Source organism: Nuphar pumila, chromosome 15 (genome assembly GCF_984573655.1).
Source record: "Nuphar pumila chromosome 15, dmNupPumi1.hap1.1, whole genome shotgun sequence".
NCBI classification, from domain to species: Eukaryota; Viridiplantae; Streptophyta; class Magnoliopsida; order Nymphaeales; family Nymphaeaceae; genus Nuphar; species Nuphar pumila.
This window is the reverse complement of record NC_143263.1, coordinates 10,122,069-10,142,177: the sequence shown is the minus strand read 5'-3', so window position 1 is coordinate 10,142,177 and position 20,109 is coordinate 10,122,069. Positions and strand designations below refer to the sequence as shown.

Genomic DNA, 20,109 nt, shown 5'->3' with positions numbered 1-20,109 from the left:
TTTCTATATTCTAATAGGAAATGCACCTAAATCATATTCAAGTAGATCTGTTTCATTTTTTATCAATTACCTTGAATCAGCCTCAAACGTCACACCAGACTCTGAGTCTACATGCCACTCATTTTCCTTTGGTTATTATACACATGCCATCCTTGAAGCTTCTCTGCTGATCTTGAGTCAGTGCCCTCTACAGTAGACCTTGTGTTTCTACTGCTTCGTGCACAACTGGCTGTGATCATGATATTTGCTGGATACCTGTTGTTGTACAGGTATTTACCATGTTGTAGTGTTGGTGGTAATTGATTAGTGGAGACATAGATGATGTGGAACTCTGTGTGCATTCTTTCAAATAAAAAAATTATCAGAATTTTGTTTGCTTATATTCCAATGGTGTTTCTACTTTGTAGTTTTTGGTGCTTTACTGTCATTAGTGGTCATCATTGTATTTGGTTGACAGGCTGGCTTTATTTCTTTGCTAATTCTTTTAGAGAGGACATGGTTTACTGCTGCTCTCTTGTTCAAGTTTATGATTATGCTATTGGAGCTTTGAATCAATCTTTCTAGATCAATGCTGTGATCATGTAGGGCTCTACTACATTTTCTTGAGCGTGAGAAGTTCAAGAATAAGGATATGTTTGTTGAGAGGTACAAGAACTTGAGCTCATTCAATGAGATTGAGGTACACTTTGATCAAATGATCCTACATTTGTGTCCTTTGACATTTTAACCTTTCTTGAGATATTCTGATTTACCATCTTCATGGCACTTTCCAGCTTGCCAGTCTTCATAAAGAATTGAGACCTCACCTTCTTCGGAGAGTTATCAAAGATGTTGAGAAATCATTGCCTCCAAAGATTGAACGGATACTTAGGGTTGAAATGACTCCCCTTCAAAAACAGTAAGGACTGATGCTTGCCTAAAACTAGGTAGAAAATATGTTTGTTTCCGGTAACTTACATCCCTGTTTATTTATTGTTGCATCTGGCAAGATACTACAAGTGGATTTTGGAGAGGAATTTCCATGATCTAAACAAAGGAGTACGTGGAAACCAGGTTAGCTACTTCTTTGAGTGGATCAGAAGTATGTCTCAGTTCAATTATGTCTAATATCAATTGCCCCCTACTTGATAATCTGTTGGAAAATATTTGTTAATCGACATTATGAGCTGCCAGGTTTCATTGCTTAACATCGTTGTGGAGTTGAAAAAATGCTGCAACCACCCATTCCTGTTTGAAAGTGCAGACCATGGATATGGTAGGGATGCCAACCTTAATGTCAATCAGAAAGTTCAACGTATCATTATGAGCAGTGGGAAGCTCGTTATACTTGACAAACTTCTGATTAGGTTACGCGAGACGAACCATCGTGTTTTGATATTTTCTCAGGTTTGTCTTAAAATAGTGTGCTTGTATGCTTACCTCTGAAATTTAAAACTCTTTAAATTCTCGAGCATAGGAACCAGCCACAATAAAGAAATCTTATATTGCTTGTTGAAGTCTGAATACTAAAATTGTAAAATCATCAATGATCTAGTTTTTCATATGCAGCCTTGCATCCCCTACATCTAAATGAGAACCATTATCTTATATACTTTATTTTATTATGGTATATTTTAACCAACCAGATTTTCCTGCTTCCTGCACACCACTTTTGATGCATATTTCCATGTTTAGCTGTCTGTTTGTAGCCTTTTTTAACTTTAGTTTTTCTATTCTTTTGTAAGGGTTAATTAGCTGTAGTAATGTGAGAACCATCTCATTCAAAATGCAATTTCTGATGCAACGTAAAACAAAGAAGGCAATTAATCAAGATCTAGTGCCTTAGATATGATCTCTGGTGCCTTGTTCTTGAACATTACATAGACAAGGTCCCAATGAATCTGTCAATGTGGTCTCCTTATTTCTTGAATAGCATCTAAATTTAGAAATAGGAGAAAGGTAATGAATTGTTCATAGGTTTGGAAAAACATTCACTGTCTTTCAGTTCCTGAAAACCATAAAATTTAATACTAGTAAACTGATAAATCAAGCGATATATTTTATGCTTATTCTTCTTTGTATCTAGGTCTGTAGTTCTTAGTTTACACTGGATCATTCATCATTCGATAATTAAGTGTTGCTATCATTTGATTGAATCATTCTCCACCACAAACATTTCCAGAATAACAAAAAAAAAATCCATTTGAGCTTTTGTTCCTGGATAATTGAATAACAGTTAGGAATTTATTGTTTTTTTAAAAGGTAAACTACTAAATTCTTTGACAAATTTCTGTATCATGAATTTCAGTTTTTATAGATTTTGAAGTTTTGCATGCTCAAAGGAAACATACACCATGTCCGGTTCTTTCTCCATCAGTTGGGTATTTAAAAGAGCCTTATCATCAAAGTCTTGATAGAAGTGTTTGTTCCAAAAGACATGAAGTTTTCTGTAACATTTAATAAATCTCCTGCTTATGAAATTCATGATCGATTAGATCTAAGATTGATCCAAGTACCATCAAAGGCACCATTTGATCATGAATGCATTGCCCTAAAAGTGTCCACACCAAAAACCAGGTGATCAACCGAACTGAAAAACAGTCACCGAACAAAACATTATCAGACAACTTTACATGGTTATCAATGATGCTGTTACCAGGTAACTGAAACTGACAAACACCATTATTTGACAATGCAAAATGATTAGCATCACAAATAATATCGTCCAATACAAAAGTAGGCATAGTCAATAGGGGCATGGCTACTAGATCCTCGTACCAATGTTGGCCAACCAAAATGAAGTAAGAGACCTTTGATGACAATCTTTCCTGCTTCTTGAGGTTTATGACCAATTCGATGTTCTCAGCATCACACATACATACATGTGTGTGTATAATTTTTGAGCTTTGGTTTAAGGCTTTAAGCAGATCTCTTACTAGGTTACAATATATATTCCCAAGTACTGGGAGGGTTGTATGTTTGCCTTTAGGCTACATCAGATTAGTACATATGAACATTTTACATTTAGCTAATGTGAACTGATTATTAAGTGATTTATTGATGTGATAATTTTGGTAATGTTATACATATTCCTTTTTTGTTATTTTGTTAATTTGTTATAATATGTGTTTTGAATTTTAAATTTAGTGTTTTGTTCTCATAACTTGTTTAATGTGTTTCTACAGATGGTCAGGATGCTTGATATACTTGCAGAATATTTGTCCTTAAGAGGGTTCCAGTTTCAAAGGCTTGATGGTAGTACAAGGGCTGACCTTCGCCACCAGGCCATGGAGCATTTTAATGCATTTGGGAGTGATGATTTTTGTTTCCTTTTATCGACTCGTGCTGGTGGCTTAGGAATCAATTTAGCCACTGCAGACACTGTTATAATATTTGATTCAGATTGGAACCCACAAAATGATCTGCAGGTCAGTCTCTGGATGTTTGCTACAGCTTTTTTTGAACTTGTGGAAAATTAAAGAGTGGAATTGATTTAGCTTAGCAATCTAGATAGTTTGAACCTGTGTCACATGGGTGCGGGTGCAGGGGTGCGGCACTTTCAAAAAACTTGGGTGCGGGGGTGCGGCAAAAATATAAAAAATTATATATTTATAAAGTCCAAAAGTTGGACATAAATGACCCTGGGTGTGTTGACCGCACCGGGTGCCGCACCTGCATCGCGTCACGTCGATGCGGGTGCGGCACCTAGTTGGCCGAATCCCTGTGACATAGGTTTGAACTTGATGCTCCTTAATCATTGTGCCGGTTATCCCTAATTTCACTAGTTTGATAATGTCACAGGCAATGAGTAGGGCTCATAGAATTGGGCAGCAAGAAGTTGTTAACATATATCGATTCGTGACAAGCAAAAGTGTTGAAGAAGACATCCTGGAACGTGCTAAGAAAAAGATGGTAGGCAATCTGTTTTTATTTTACGTTGTCAGAGAGGAGTTAGTCTTTCCCCCATTTTTGTGTTATTATTTACTTGCATGTCTTTTTTTAGGTTCTTGATCACCTAGTTATTCAAAAGCTCAATACAGATGGTAGACTTGAAAAAAAAGAAGCAAAGAAGGGAAGTTCAATGTTTGATAAAGTGAGGATACTAACTGAAATTCCTTTTCCATCATATCTATACCTGTCTGCTTTAGTCAAATTTTAGTCACTCAATGTGTTAAAAGTTCTGTGAGATTCTTTTTTTTTTTTGCTTGCGGTTTTTCTGGTTTGTCAGTTACAGACTGCTTATAATACTTTGCAGAATGAGCTGTCAGCAATCTTAAGGTTTGGGGCAGAAGAACTATTTAAGGAAGAAAAAAATGACGAGGAGAACAAAAAGAAACTCGAAAATATGGATATTGATGAGATTCTTGAGAGGGCTGAGAAGGTGGAGTCGAAAGAAGAGCATGGGGAGCGAAAAAGTGAACTGCTAAATGCTTTTAAGGCAAGATAAGGACATATTTTCATTATCCAGTCAAATTTTTTGAATTTTGTTTGGATATTTTTTTATGATCCGCAGAAAAATGAAGAGGAATTTAGTGCATAAAGTTCTTTCTGGACATGTAGTTTTAATAGGAAAAGTTGACCAATATGAACACCTAATGAAGAAGCCATAAGTAGGGAAAAGCATAAGAAATAGCTCTTTTAATGGATTGGGAAAACATTTCTCAAGAACAAGGGGGAAATGGTTTTCTATTAGGCTCTGTTTGGGAGCCGACCGTCGGAGGCCACCGTCGTGGATTCCACATCATCCAACACCGTTTGGAAGTGTTGAAAACTGGTCACAGATGGTGTTGAGATAGTAAATACCGATTCCAAATCCAAGAATGGACTGTCAATGTATATGTATGTCATGTGTGTGTGTGTGTATATATGCCGTTGGCTAGTGGACTAGCCCTCCTCCTCTTTGTATCCATAAAAGTGGTTCCTCCCCCATGTATTGGTTATGCTTCTCCAAGCATTTTCTCACTAATAAAGCTTTTATATTTTTATGTTGTGGCCCTTAGTGGCTTGTGATTTGTGTGGATTTGTTTTTTGCCCATAAGTGGTACTTTGTGTTTGTGCTCTTGTAAGCCCTTAGAGGCCACACAGAGCCCTCTCTGTTTTTTCGCCGGAAAAGGCCCAAGTCTGGCCTTTTTCCGGCCAATCTCTATCACTGTGTTTAACCGAAAAAGGGCCTCTCTCTCTCTAAACTCTATCTCTCTGGCCCAAAGGGACTCATGCTGGTGGCTGCACAGCGCTCTCTATCTCTCCCCGTTTTTTGGGCTGGAAAAGGGCTTGAGTCTGGCCTTTTTCCGGCCAATCTGTCACAGTGCTTAGCTCTCTCTCTCTCTCTCTCTCTTTGTTATTTTGGCCGGACTCAATCACTCTCTCTTACACAATACTTGGACCATAGTTAGTGCAGAACATGGTCCAGATCCACAAATACCATGCTAAGGACGTTTGTTTGGAAGCCAGTGGCATTTGCAAAATCTGGGTTTCAAATTGATTACCAAAAAACTGATCTGATGGATTTGTAAAATCCTTAACCAGAAATTTTTGGGTGCTCCCAAACAAGTGACGTAGAAATACCAAATCCATAACATTTGTGGATTTCGTAGTTGCCTATCTAGCTACCTCCGACTGCTGGCTCTCAAACAGAGCCTAAATCTTTTTGAAGACTCTGGGTTTCTGTAAAAGGTTGGTGTTCAATTGCTATTGCTTGTTTTCTTTTGGTTTAGTAGATTTTTAATTTTGGTCAGCAATATTAACCTTAGCAGTAAGCATATATTACTGTCCCTTATTTGATCCAATCTTAATTAGGTTGCCAATTTCTGCAATGCTGAAGATGATGTGACATTTTGGAGTCGTTTGATTCAACCAGAGGCAGTGGCTCAAGCTGAAGTATGTCTTCTGGATCCATGGATGCATCTTTTAATTTGTCCAATTTTATGCATGCTTTAGTTCCGAAGCCTAAATGGTGGTACTTAATATCTTATCTTGTTTGACATCTGTGCATAATATTTATTTTAAGGATGGACTGGCCCCTCGTGCTGCAAGAAATAATAAAAGCTACACTGAAGCTGGACAGGATGACACAAGTGTCAAAAGAAAAAAACGAGGTGCCAATTTAAATACCAAAGTACCAAAGCGGCAGAGCAAAACTGCAGATTTGTCAACTCATTTGGTTCCCGCAATTGAGGGGGCAACTGCTCATCTTAGGGAGTGGTTTGGTGGCAATGTCTCCAAGAAAGATGCTAATGCTTTTGTTCGTGCGGTAAATATCTTTAGTCTTCATTTTAAGTTGTCTTCAAACTTTCTCTTTCCATTGAAATATTATCTTTTTGTACATACTAACCAGCCAATTTTTGGCCTTGGGACTTTAAATAAATTGCAGTCTTTTTTAGGTCTTGGTGGAGGTAGCTTTAATATGGTCATCTTTGTCTTTCTGATCGTATAAGGAGATAGCTTCTTGTTGCATAGAAAAAGTTAATATTTGTAGGTTTTGCACAAATTAGAGCTCAGTCATGCATATGCTCTAGTTTGTGAGTCCAAACTAATGAATTGGAGTTCAATGTACTTTTAAATATTTAGATTTGGATACTTCATCTTGCACCTTTCAATTGACGAAGCTTCTGAACAACCAGAATGCTCATCTATATTTTGATTCCTGAAACAAAAGATTGCTCTGCAATGTGAAATCCTATGCAAGCATAGGCCATTTGATTCTTTATAACGTGGTTTTGTTAAACATTTTTTTGAGGCATAGTTACAGCTGTTCTCTGTTAGTCAAGGAAATGATTGTGAATGAATAGGATAGAGGTAATGATTATAATGGTGGGTCTGAGAATGGTGAAGATGGCGATGTTTTGCTCAGGAGTAAGTTCTTTGGTAGTTGTATTGATGGGTGCAATTTTTGAGGTGGTGGAATAGTTGCTTTGGTGGTGCAAAGCCAAAAGTGGTGGTCGTGAGGTGCAGAATGGTATGGGGTGAGACGGAAGACGGCATGAATGAGTAAGAGGAGAAACTATGAAAATGTAAAAGAAATACTTTTGCAATATTTGCTAGAAATTAAGGTTTTATGAAAAACACTTTATATATTCCATAAACAAAGAGGAGACATTTTGCTTTTTTTCAATTAAGTTTTTTAAGTGTAGATTTGTGCTTTAAGATCCTTAAGCGAAGATGAGAGTTTTTCATGCCTTTGGAAGTCTCCAGTTACTGGATGTTATAACGAAGATAAAGTAGCAAATCAGAAAAAGCAGTTAGAATAGCACTTATGTTTTCCACATCTATAGCAGCAAAACAACAGCTGAGTGCTGGGAACGTATGAACAATTCTGATTAAGTGAGAAAGGCTAGAAAACTATTGCCATAAAACATAGGAACATGTTTTTAATGTGTTTACAACATGATACTTTGAAAAAACAAAAAAAGGGTACTGTAATAAAAGTTGAAGCTATGGTGGTGGTTATTTTGTTTGCCAAACATTCTTCTCTATATACAGTGGGAAGCAAATCTAAGGAGAGATGGGGGTTGATCTAACATTTGCAATATGATTTGGATCGTCCAGTTGTAGGACAGACTGGATGATTCCATTCTGGTTGGATCCCACTTGTCTCTCTGACCCCATGGTTGAAAAGCAGCTTGATGGATGTTGCCCTTGGTGGGTGGCATTGCATCGACTTCCACTGCTGTTTGACCATCTTATGGCTGCATTAGAAAGCCATTATCTGAAGACCATGAACTTTCCTCGGCATGGAAATGGTGGGAGTCTTTGGGTTGGCTTTTGAAAACAGTACTCAGCCACAAGCTATCAAAAGGTGGATAGGTGGCGGCTACCCTTAGCCTTGCCTCCAAGCCACTTTTCAGCCATGGCTGAAAAATTATTGTAATATATGGTTCTTTTTTTTTCATTTTTCTTTCCAGCCGCAAGCTGGCAGAAGAAATGGCTTGAGTTTCCACCCAGCAAGGTCCGCACACCACTGCTGCCTCATGTTGCCGATGATAACAATGCAGTTCACTCACACCTCCTTCCAAGTTAGGTTTATACTGAGATCAAACACTTGCAAAGTAGGCCTAATGACGTAGTTGTGTATTTAACTAATATGAGAATAGGCCACGTGTCTGCAAGATACAAAATGTAGTTGTTATGAAGTTTTCGATTAAGAATAGTTTATCGGAAATATGGATACAAGTAAAAATGACTTCATTTCGACATAAAAATTGGGTGGCATATTATGACCAGAGCTCTGTCTCATGCTTTTCAGGTTAATTTCTTTTTTGTTTGCAAGAGAAGAATTGCAATACAGCAGCTTTAGTTTTGCCTAAATGTGTAGTCTTTGCTCACATGGGCTCCATCTTTCTCACTAGGGGTGATGTGTAGTTTGTCACCTAACATGGGATGGCTGCAGTTTGGCATGGGGGGCATCCCTTGCCGCAAGGTTGAAGCTGGGTGTACTCCCCGGTGGGCAGGGGGGAATGTGTTGGTTTTCCCTTGGCTTAGCCCAAAAGAAAAAAGTGTAGAAATTGTGAAATTGATTTTTGGCATTGCATGAGTTAGCTATGCACGTTGGAATAAGTTCAATATTTAATGATGCAAAATGTGCTGTGCATCACATATTCTTTAGTTAGTGGCCTGGTTCATGCAACATATATTAAATTCCAAAGTTATCCCGCATATATGAAGATGCTGGAGATAATCTCATATTATGACTATCACACAAAGTATATTAGACCTAATCAGCATTTTGACAGTAAAAAATGATGACAATTATTGCTAGAGCATTTTATAATGTGTACAAGATATGCTACATGGCTGAGGTCAAAATACTTGACCTGTTGGTGCGCAAACGTCTACAGATTATTCCATGTATTAATATGGATATCTTTGTTTAAACTCTCTAATGCTATGGTGGAAGTTTTTGACTTTTTTCTTGACTTAAAATTCAGCAGCCACTAAATTACTAATAACACGTCTTCTTGGCAGGCTTAAAACTGAAAAGCAAATCGTTAGGGTTTTATAGAAGTTAATAGTGTTGTTGGCTTTAACTGCTATTATGAAAATCTGTTTATCACCTCTAAAATAAATTTTTTTTCGCTTATAATTTTCTTGTATGTTTAGGTTAAAAAGTTTGGGGACAAGAGCCGTATCAGTTCCATAGTTTCTGAAGTTGGTGGGGGAATTGAAATTGCTTCTGTTGATTTCAAGATAGGTCTCTTTGAGTTGTTGATGGATGGTTGTAGGGAAGTAGTAAGACGAACTGAAAATAAGGTTTGTCATCGGTCAGACTGATCATATGTGTGTGTGCATATTGTACGTGTGTTTTGTATGTTGTCATAGGTAATATTATTCTGAATATTTATTGGTTCATTGAAACCAACACTGCATTGTCTTTTTTCACCTTCAGGGCTCTCTATTGGATTTTTTTGGGGTTCCTGTAAAAGCTCATGAACTCCTTGCCCGTGCACAAGAACTTCAGCTCCTTGCTAAACGTATTAAACGGTACCAAGATCCTTTTGCACAATTTCGGCTGAAAACACACCCACGAGATCCACCATGGTCAAAATCTTGTGGCTGGCGTCAAGGTAAAAGGGGATGTATCTGATTATGTGTTTTCTAGTTGTTGCTTAGTGTTAAGGCTACAATGTCTCTTTGTCAAAATGATTAGTGAAAAACTTATGCAGGTAAAGGTAAAATATGATGGGTTTATACTGACCAACCGTCACTATTGCTTTTAGTAATACCTGATTTGTGTTGTCGTTCTATCTGTAGTTGATGATGCTAGACTGCTTCTGGGAATACATGTTCATGGATATGGTAACTGGGAAAAGATAAGGCTTGACTCAAGGCTTGGTCTAACAAGAAAGATTGCTCCAGCAGGGCTTACAGCTTCTGCAACATTACTTCCACGCCCACCCAGCTTGGATGCACGTGCCTCTGCTCTTCTCCGAAAGGTACTTAATTTTCACAAATTTGTTATATTCAAGTTTGTGTTGATGGCGTACACCTTTTTTCTGTTTGTTCTGGATAGTGCTTTGCATCTCACTTTGTAACACCTTCAAATCCTTCTTCTGTCCATCATGTGTAGTTGCATTGTCTTTTCTTTTCTGCTAGTCATCATAATTATCCACATTAGTTCATTTTAGTTCTTCATTGATCATTGATTTTAGGCTCTACTAAAATTTTATCCATGTTTTTGAATTTTTTTTATATTTCTGCTGACTTTTTCACAAAAGAAAAAAAAGAAAATATTATGCCAATGTTTTTGAAAATTTCCCAAGTCTAATTTATGATATATTGGATGCCATTATCATAATAATATTACAATATTATCTCTGTAGTATTCCCAACAAAAGGAAGTCTTTTTCCATGTTTTTCCTATTGTTTTTAATATTTTTCAAGCTTTCCCATGAGTAAGTCTTCTTGAAAGTCTCACGAAATCCTTCTGGAGGCATAGGTTTTATGAAATTGCGAACTGCTCCTTAATGAGGATCTGGAAATTCTTGCTTCTGCTATGTCAAAACAGATTCTCATAAACCATGAAATATTATATTCTGTACAAGTCCTACCATGTTATTATCATAACCTGGATCATGCAAGAAGAAATTTCATAAAGGGATGTCAAGTATCCTGCATGATGATGTCATCAATTTACTACATTCAATTGTATTATACTGTGATCTTCTATTATTTCTTTATTCATTTAATGCAAATTAGGTGAAACATATTTTATTTTACTTAACTAATCCCATCTGCCCATGACTTATCCATTCTTTCAGGAATTTGAGGTTGATGGTGAGAAGAGCTCAAAGATGTCTGGTAAATCTTCAAAAAGAGGGAGAGATAGCCTTTTTAGTGTGAGTGCTCATGGAGCAAAAGGGAAATCTGATGTTGCTAAGAAGAATCTCAAGATAAACAAAGCTCAAAAACTTTTGAAAGCTGAACCTAGAGTCAAAGAGGAAGGAGAAATTTCTGAGTCAGAGGAGCCTGAAAAGTATTGTCGGTACAAGGAAAAGATTGATCAAGAAACAAAGGAAGAGAAGTGGAGGGAGTGGTGTGCAGACGTCATGTCTGATGAGTTGCGTACACTTAGACGTCTAGAAAAATTGCAGACTACCAGTGGGAATCTTCCAAAGGAAGAGGTTAGTTCTTTTTGTCAGTTTTCCTTGTTTTATGACCTATTTCACTAGGTGTTGGAAATGCTTGGTCTTTTCTTATCTGTGTTTCCTTAACAGGTGCTGTCCAAGGTTAGGAAATATTTACAAGTTCTTGGACATAAAATAGACCTTATTCTGGAGGAGCATGCAAATTCTCATAAAAATTATACCAGTATGATTCTCTTAACCCTTTCTATAGTTTTATTTTTTATTCTATTTTAGTTATTTATTTTTTGTGTGGATGTTGGTCTCTTAACCTTTTCTATAGGGAATCAGTTTTATTTGGTCTGTGACTTGGGGCACCTTGCTACCTGTTCTTTTAGGCTGACAATTTGTGTTGATGAAGCTGTTTATGACGTGTAGTATGTCCTCGAATTTTCATGGATATGGCTTTAGATATAAGGATACAGCCATTTCTATGAAGTTTTCTATACAACTACTATATAAGAGGATAAGGCACACAAGTGAAAATGGAACATCCTTGTGACATAGCTTTAATATTTAATAGAACAAGGAATAAATGCTGCATCCTAGGATCTATATCATTAACTACTTTTTCAATGCTACATCCTAGGATCTGTCCAGTTGGCAGATTGCTTCACGAACCTCTCGTTCTTAGATTTCACTTTCTCTTAAGTAAACTTTCGGTCATCCAGCCATAAGTTTGAAGGGGAGTGTTAAATTGTATATATCTGTATATATTATATATATATATATAATATGTGTGTATTTATATGTATACATACCAATGTATGTATGTATATATATATATATTTATATATATTCCTAATTTCCTATTTATTGTTGTAACTGTTTTTTTTTTTACCTTTTATTTTTCTTTTAGTTTGGTTCTTTTTTAACTAGTCAACATAAAGTTGACTAGTCGATAGAGCTGTTGGAACTGTTCTAACAGCTCTAAATAGATCTGTTGGACCAGCTCCAACAGCTCTATTGAGCTCCCTTGTTGTATATAAATAGGGGTGAGCCCCCTCTTTCTATGTAATGCTTCTTGCATTTGCACAACAATAACATATTATTATTTTTATGCTCTTGTGCACCCTTGTGTGGCTTTTGTGAATGTGCCCCTTTGTGGGTTTGTGAGTGAACTCTATATTGGGTTCCCTTTTTGGTGATTGTCCACATTTGTATCAACTTAGTGGACTTTGTTGGTGATATTTGAAGACTTCCATAACTTAACACCTACTGATCTATATATTCTTTATTTATTTGTTTACACATAATATATGTATATATGAATATAAATAAATAAATATATATACATATATTATGTGTTAATAAATAATACATATAGGTCGGTAGATGTCAAGTTATGGAAGTCTTCAAATATCACCAACAAAGTGACCATATGTGGATATTAAGTTCGCCACATCTTTGTATCCCTGACAGATTTTGAAATGGCATGCATTAGTTGTCACCACCATGAGCATATAATTGATTTTTTATTTTAAAGTCCTAATAAATGTATCATATACAGCTAATGAATGTGTTATTTGCTAATAAAAGTAAATAACACATTTATTATGTACAAACGATAGGTTTATTAGTTGGACTTTGGAAATAGAAAATTTATTTTATAAAATTATCAAAATGTTTGTTAGGGATGTAAATTTGTGGTAAACTTGTTAACGTCTATTTGCCCACTTAAAATAGTTCATTCAAATCCTAGGTTGTTCTCTACATTGATTGTCATAAAAAGGGTATCTTAGTAATTTAAGAAAAGTTTGATTACATCTGTTAAAAGGATTCTTCATATTTTCAATGCACAAATAATCAATTTTTTCACTATGAATTATAGACCTGATACATGGGCTCAATGGATCTGCCAATTCTCCACAGGTTTTGTTAGACTGTTGACCAGCTCAAAGTGTTGCTGTCCAAACAAGATTCTGCTCTATGAATATCCCTTCATATGTGTGATTGTTTATGTCTACACGTGGTTGCGTGTGTGGTATGTATTTCTTTGTCTACATTCATGCCACATGGATGTGGGTATAGGCATATGGTACAACACAATCTGTTTTCATATCAATAGTGTGCAGGTGTGGTTGTGTATATAATATAGTTAAAAATAGTTTAAGACTCGGTGGAATAAAAACATAATATATGAAATGCAAGTTTAATGAGAAATATACTGAGAAGAATGTCATGATGAAAGATGTGCTCGCCCCCCCCCCCCTGAGTGATTGTCTACACTCCACTACAAGAGCTAGACGAAGCGAGCGAGTGGTGGAGCGGAAAGCGACTGCAAGATTCAAGCTCGAGTGAAAGTTTAAGGAATCCAAGACAAGGCCTTTGATTTTATTAGTAGGGCAAAGGGTTTTCTAATCTTTAGCTTAAGGTAAGGCTTCAAGGGATATGACAACCTCTGTTTTCGCAGGCTGACTACTCTACTATAAGCTACTTCTATTTTCTATAGTGGCCTGGGTGTAGCTATAGTTAGTATTGGTACAAATTGAATGCTTCAAACAAAGGCGAGCAGTAGAAGCCTTTCATAGGCCGCAACATATATTAGGCAACCATACTTTTCTCAATTCATTTCAGATGTTGCTAGAGAGACTTGCTAGTTAGGATGTTTGAGCCTATTCTTTCCATTGTGCAATCAGTTCTCCCACTCGAGTCTGGCTCCGAGAAGCCTTTCTACCTCTTCCTCGAGAGTTAAAAGATCTCTCCTTATGCCATATCACGTATTGTGTGTGTGTATATATATCAACAGGGCTAGTAAGTGCCTTCCCTTAAAAAAGGGATGAGGTCAACCACTCGTTAAGAAGGGACGAAAGTAGGCCTTAGTGATCCGACAGTGCCGAGTGGAAGGGTTGTCGCTCAACGGATAAAAGTTACTCTAGGGATAACAGGATGATCTTCCCCAAGTGTCCACATCGACGGGAAGGTTTGGCACCTCAATGTCGGCTCTTCGCCACCTGGGTGGTTGTACGTCCCAAGGGCATCATTGGTACTCAAGATATTGTGTCTGGAGGGGTAGATAGATAGGACTAGTTGTTTGATCGGGACAATGCTTTATTGCGAGCCAAAAGAATTTTCTCACGTGAGATTATTCACCCGCCATCAGCAATAATGAGCCAAGCTAGTATTTGCTGTGAATCCTGTTGTTAAATAGTCATGCATTATGATAGGAACTCTCGGCTCTTGGGCACATACTGCCCTTTTGAGCATTTCTTCGGATGTACCTGCAGTAGCATTCAAGTAATGACCTTTAATTTCACCTGTTTCGGCCTGCACTTAATAAATAGCTTCAGTGCAAAATAAGAAACGGTCTCCAACGCATAAATAGTTGGGAGATCACGTTTTCATCATCCTTTATAAAATCAAGTCCACCACAGAGATACTCTTTGGTTATTATCCATAAACCTTTTTTTCATGCTACCTCTCTGATAGGATTTAGGCCTCGAGCTACTACCGTAGCATTAACCTAAATAGATACTCTTTCTGGATCTCATTGTGCTTTAATGCCACATGAGCATATAAGCATTCATGTTTCTGCTCGCCTAAATAAAGGACAATACCAAAGGCCTTGGAATTTATAACTCCTGTGAGCTCATACGCATACTTTGATACCAACTTGAATGATGTCTCAGGAAAATTCCTTTTTCAAGCACCTCCTGCAGGACTGGATCCTCATTCTGGACTAGCCCAATCTGCATCCATATATCGGTCTCAGAGTGAACTAAGTTTTTTTTGGGATAACACCGCCATACTCAGGACCAATTTGTCATTGTATCCCTGGAGATATTTTTCTATCTAGCCCTTGTCCTTTAAAAGCTTCTAAGTTCTAGCTGAATAGAGGCCTTTCTTAGGCATATGGGAAATATGCCGATATAGGCCAGGCCAGCTTTGCCGGATTAAATGAATGCGACTGCTGATTCACAAAAGCCAAGATGATTTACAGTTTCATTCCCTTCTTCACTTCAACTTCAGGCGGACAAAGGAGGATTTCATTGCTTGGTCATTCAGATCATGTGTTACCTCACGTCCTCAAGGATAAACTGAGACGAACATGGCCGAATCATGATCACTCCAAGCAAATGGATAACCACTGTGTTGAACTTTTCCAACCGACACTCAAGGGGCTTGCTTGAGACCATAGATCGCTTTTCATAAGTGGTGGACAAGAGGAGAAGGAGCGGAATGTTGTCGAGAGGGAGGCTGCTTCCTCCTAACGGGCATGGTTTAAGGCATCTTTTTAATGTCTTAACTAATAGAGTGGCCATCAGATGAGCTTTTTGGGGAGCTACAGTAATTACAAGCTTATCTAGCACCATACCTGTAGTAGGAGATACCATAGTGACTTGGCTTTGGGGTGGTTTCTCTGTGGACCATGCCACCTTAAATCACTTTTTTAGTCTCCATCATTTACTCCCCTTTCTTTTAGTATGCGCCGGAACTTGACAGGTCTCGCATAAGCTAACTACAGCTTTCATAAATTGCTACCGCATCTGCAATTTGCTACTATATATATATATATATACACACACACACATTTACATTTACAATATTTAACCTTAACATGTAAAGTGACCTGTCACAGAATCAATGAGAAAAGTTGATGTCATGCCAATAAAAGGCGTTAGGAAAAGAATAACACTGTTGAAGATGGAGGGATGCTGTCAGAAGAAATATGAAGATTTAGGTTGTAGTTTTAGATAGGAGAACATAGTTGTAAATGAAGAAAAAATGTAAATAACAAATCAATTATAAGAAACTACAATACCTATATATATAATGGTTTATAATATAAATGCATGTGGTTTGCAGTGCATGTAGATATAACAGCACCCAAAAGCACTCAGCTCTCTGAAGTACCAGCATAAACATGGATATATGGATTGTGGAGCATTTCTGAAGCACTATTTTTTATTTGCAGTGTGCCTGCACTTCACAATTTATGGGGTGCATGTTTTTCCATGCTAAATACTCATCTTTCTGTAGAAGAGTATATTCCAATATCTTTGCGATTGAATATGAATAGATTAAACAGATTCAAATATTAGAAAATGACTATGCTTTATAATAACCACCAACATAATTTCTTCAGCATTGCTGCTCTCCTGATTTATGTTGAGACTATGTGATTGTCTCTTTTTCAAAGTCACTGAAAAGTTGATGATCTAATTTGACATCATCTGCGATTGAATGGAGCTGTCTGGAACATTGAGACCGTGGGTAGTTTGTGTGCCATATATGAGCAGTCATAGGATTATTCAGGTAGAACCTAAAATTAAAAGTCAAAGTCTGTGACATGTCATGCTGTCAGCTGTACAAAATCAGGAGATGTTGGCGTTGGCCAAAGTTTTGAGGAGATTATGGATACTTTAGGTACTTCCATGACTTTCTACAAAGATACCGCTTGGTCAAGACATCATTTTCCTTTTCATGTGATTTTGAAAACAAGAATACGTTAGTATCTATAGCAGTTTCAGATGTCTTGATGGAATGCTTCCTCATTGTCGCAGCCTGGGCAATTCTGGTAACGAGTGTCTTGAATGTGGCAAATTTCTCTATATTCTGAGATGCTTGCATTTACAGAATTGCTCTACATGTAAATATTTACCTCCCAGCTTAAGTAATTTCCTGTAGTTTTGTGCTTTATGAAATAACTCTATATTACAGGAATGTCCACAAGGCTGTGGAACTATGTTGCTAGCTTTTCAAACTTGCCAGGGGATGGTCTTTCTCAGATATATTCAAAATTAAAGCAGGAACCGCAGCTTGAAAACATGGTTTCCTCTGTTCAGTTCAGTGGCTCTGCCCCAGGTTCAAGTGGCCGAGATGATGCTGGTGCTTTAATAGACAGAGCATTCCAAAAGTACACCGTAAACACATCTGGCACCATCCACCGGGATCAGGAGACAGGGAAATCAGAAGCGTGGAAACGGCGGCGGAGAAATGACATGGATGCATATTCCCAAAACACAGGATATAGGCAACCATTTAATAATCATAATAGATTGAATGATCCGAATTCAGTGGGAATTTTAGGGTGGGGCCCTGGAGATACTAGGCAGTTTGGTAATGAAAGATGGAATAAGTCTCTTCCGCCTCATCCATCATCAGGAAACCAACCCAATCAATAATATTGGGGGCAGCATTTTGGTTGATCAGCACATATAGGTAGCACCAGTGCTCTTGTTTCAAGATGTTATTTTCCTGCGACGTCGTTATTGTTTGTACTCAATTTTTTCAGTTCAAGGAAATAAAAACTCACAAAATACCAGCGGTGCTGCAAACAGTTAAACTGCCAAAGTTCATCCAATGGGCACATCTTCTGTAGAAATGCTTGAATCAGGAGACTGCACGAGTAATTCAGTGGCTATTATAACAAGCTAGTGACCAAGGAGACCAAAGCTTATTCTGAAATTGTCAAGGCCAGAGAATTTTCATGGTGGTGGCAAGTGTGCTACTTGGATATTTTGCAGGGACCTTTTCCAAGCATTTCTTGGATATATCTCTATATAGATCCTCATTCTTTTTGTTGCAACATGTACATTATGCAGCCGCATAGCGATAAAAGCGAGACTGGAAGAGAATTATATAAGAGCATCCCATTTTGTATGTTACACTATAATGCATGATCCAGCAAAAAGATGCTGTTTTTTTTTTCTTCGACCTTTTTTTATCTTGAATTGTTTGCCAATAATGTAAATCATAATATTGAGCTTTTTACTACTGCCTTTATTTGGCATCCACTTTACTTTAGTGCGACCCTTTATTACTTGGTAATATCAGCAAATGTGTTATGGTTCTCTTGCAGATGCTGCATGGGACCTTCAATCCAAAATTTACAGCCACTGTTTTTCTTTTCGGTTGGTTTGTGTTAAACATATCAAACCAATTACCCTGTTTTGGGTCTGAATCTTGTTTTCAAGTTTAACAATGTATGGATCCGACAACGAAGTCTTTTTTCAGCTTTAGAAAGAAAGTATTATCACCGATCATTTTTATGGCCATCCGTAAAAAGCATACCATGATGCCAATCATATATCTTGTTCTGCCAGTGCTAAGTCGCATATGTTATGCTGTAAATACTGAAACTACACATTCTATTACATCTCATTATTATACTAAAACTAAGATCACTAATGACTATTAATCCACCCTTTGAACCAATCAAATCTCTCTCTCTCTCTCTCTCAATACTAATCCAATGCGGTTGGAAGAGGGATAGAAAAGTTACTTGTATACTGGAAGGTGGCCGCTCGGTGCCTCTACTGAGCTCACAGAGTTGGGGACTTGGTGTCTGTACCGTTAGGACTTCTCTGAGAAAACTAGAGTCTGTGCATTGCGGCTTAGCTGAAGGATAGGAATGTTTCACTAAGATGTGAGAGGGTGTTGTGTGTTCTCCCCGAAACACAAATTCACATGTTCTTGTGTGTACGGAAGAATATCTTGGGACCCACGATAATTCATATGGCAATGTTGCCCACGATGATTTTATAATAAAATAACATACAAAAAAGTTTGATATGCTTTTGACGGAAATGTCCTCCTGTAAGATAGATATGCGTTGGACGAAAATGTCCTCCCGCTCCCCGTATATAGATTTGCACGTTTCGCCTTTGTTTTTAGCTTGTGCTACAACACATGGCCGCCTTTTCGTTCCTACCATGTGTTAGATAGAAAACTTAACTTGGTTCGTTCCTACTTTGTGGAGATAACTATAAATCGAACGACTGGTTCGATCATTGGTGGGCGTCAAAGGGGGATTTGTCGGCCATCTCTTTTTACAGTCTTCTCTTCTTCGTTTTTGTTAGGCAGCATGGAAAAAAGCAATGACGCACAAACATTCCAACAAGTGCCATTAAAGCGTCGTGAGTATCTTTTCATGTCATCATGTTATTGTTGAAGAACATATGTCATCGTGAGTGTCATTAAGGCGTTGTTTTGTTATTGCAAGTAGATTATATCGTTTAAACGGTTGGAAACTTGAAGACATTTATAAGATGCTGGGACATGTTGACAAGAATGCTTGGTTACAGATGCGAGCAAGGGTCTCTACCCTACCCGGTATTGTCCATTCACTCATTATATGCAATATAACACAAATTGCAGTTGTAATAACATGTATATCGATTTGTGAGATATTGTTTCATTTGTAATATATTATGTTGAATTCCTGTATATTGATTTGTAAGATATTATGTATTTTCTATTGTCGATTTATGAAATATTGTTTTGTTTGTTGATGTCGATTTGTAATATTATGATGAATTGTCGTATATCGATTTATAAGCTATTATGTGCTTTATAGTGACGATTTGTGAGACATTGTTTTGGTTGTTAATATCGATTTGTAATATATTATGTTGAATTGTCGTATATCGATTTGTAAGATATTATGTGTTTTCTATTGTGGATTTATGAGATATTGTTTTGTTTGTTAATATCGATTTGTAATATATTATGTTGAATTGCCATATATCGATTTGTAAGATATTATGTGTTTTCTACTGTCGATTTGTGAGATATTGTTTTGTTTGTTACTACCGATTTATAATATATTATGTTGAATTGTCGTTTAGCGATTTGTAAGATATTATATGTTTTTGAGTATCGATTTGTTAGATATGGTGTTGTTTGTTAATATCGATTTGTAAGCTATTATGCTTAATTAATCAATAACCGTTGTTATATGCATCTTGAATAAATCGTAGTAAACATATGTGCTCGCTAACGCAAATTGATATTTTGCACATGACAATGTTGAGCATATTAGCTAGTTGTAGTGAAAATGACACATCTCAATCATTGGGAAGTCATGGCGCAACGGACATCCGTACCATCGATGCACCTAAAGAATTGAATATGTGCGCTAATGATGCACATGATAAGAAGTTTCGTAGTGTTCTTCTTCGACATCGATACAGCTTGCACTTAGAAGGAGGTTAGAGGAAACGTCAGTTTTTCTGTTCGTTGCTCACGAAGAAGGTTATAGGAAAGGCTCCTTTTCTTCTTTAAATGAAAC

The 20,109-nt window shown here is 37.1% G+C and overlaps 1 protein-coding gene across 2 annotated transcripts in view; it reads left to right on the top strand.

The window, feature by feature from the left end:
- LOC149814445 (protein CHROMATIN REMODELING 5-like) overlaps positions 1–17,925 on the top strand; it is a 77,909-nt gene extending 59,984 nt beyond the window's left edge. Inside the window, exons 16-31 of one of the 2 annotated variants that reach the window (XM_089989419.1) lie at positions 586–679; positions 774–898; positions 990–1,053; positions 1,174–1,386; positions 3,165–3,407; positions 3,781–3,891; positions 3,983–4,072; positions 4,235–4,417; positions 5,776–5,856; positions 5,987–6,229; positions 9,076–9,225; positions 9,362–9,539; positions 9,727–9,908; positions 10,734–11,096; positions 11,190–11,283; positions 16,758–17,925. In XM_089989419.1, the coding sequence (XP_089845545.1) occupies positions 586–679; positions 774–898; positions 990–1,053; positions 1,174–1,386; positions 3,165–3,407; positions 3,781–3,891; positions 3,983–4,072; positions 4,235–4,417; positions 5,776–5,856; positions 5,987–6,229; positions 9,076–9,225; positions 9,362–9,539; positions 9,727–9,908; positions 10,734–11,096; positions 11,190–11,283; positions 16,758–17,221 (2,878 nt within the window). In that variant the 3' untranslated portion in view covers positions 17,222–17,925. The remainder of the gene's footprint in view (positions 1–585; positions 680–773; positions 899–989; positions 1,054–1,173; positions 1,387–3,164; positions 3,408–3,780; positions 3,892–3,982; positions 4,073–4,234; positions 4,418–5,775; positions 5,857–5,986; positions 6,230–9,075; positions 9,226–9,361; positions 9,540–9,726; positions 9,909–10,733; positions 11,097–11,189; positions 11,284–16,757) is intronic. The other variant, XM_089989420.1, reaches the window with a different exon arrangement.
- Positions 17,926–20,109: the final 2,184 nt, after the last annotated feature.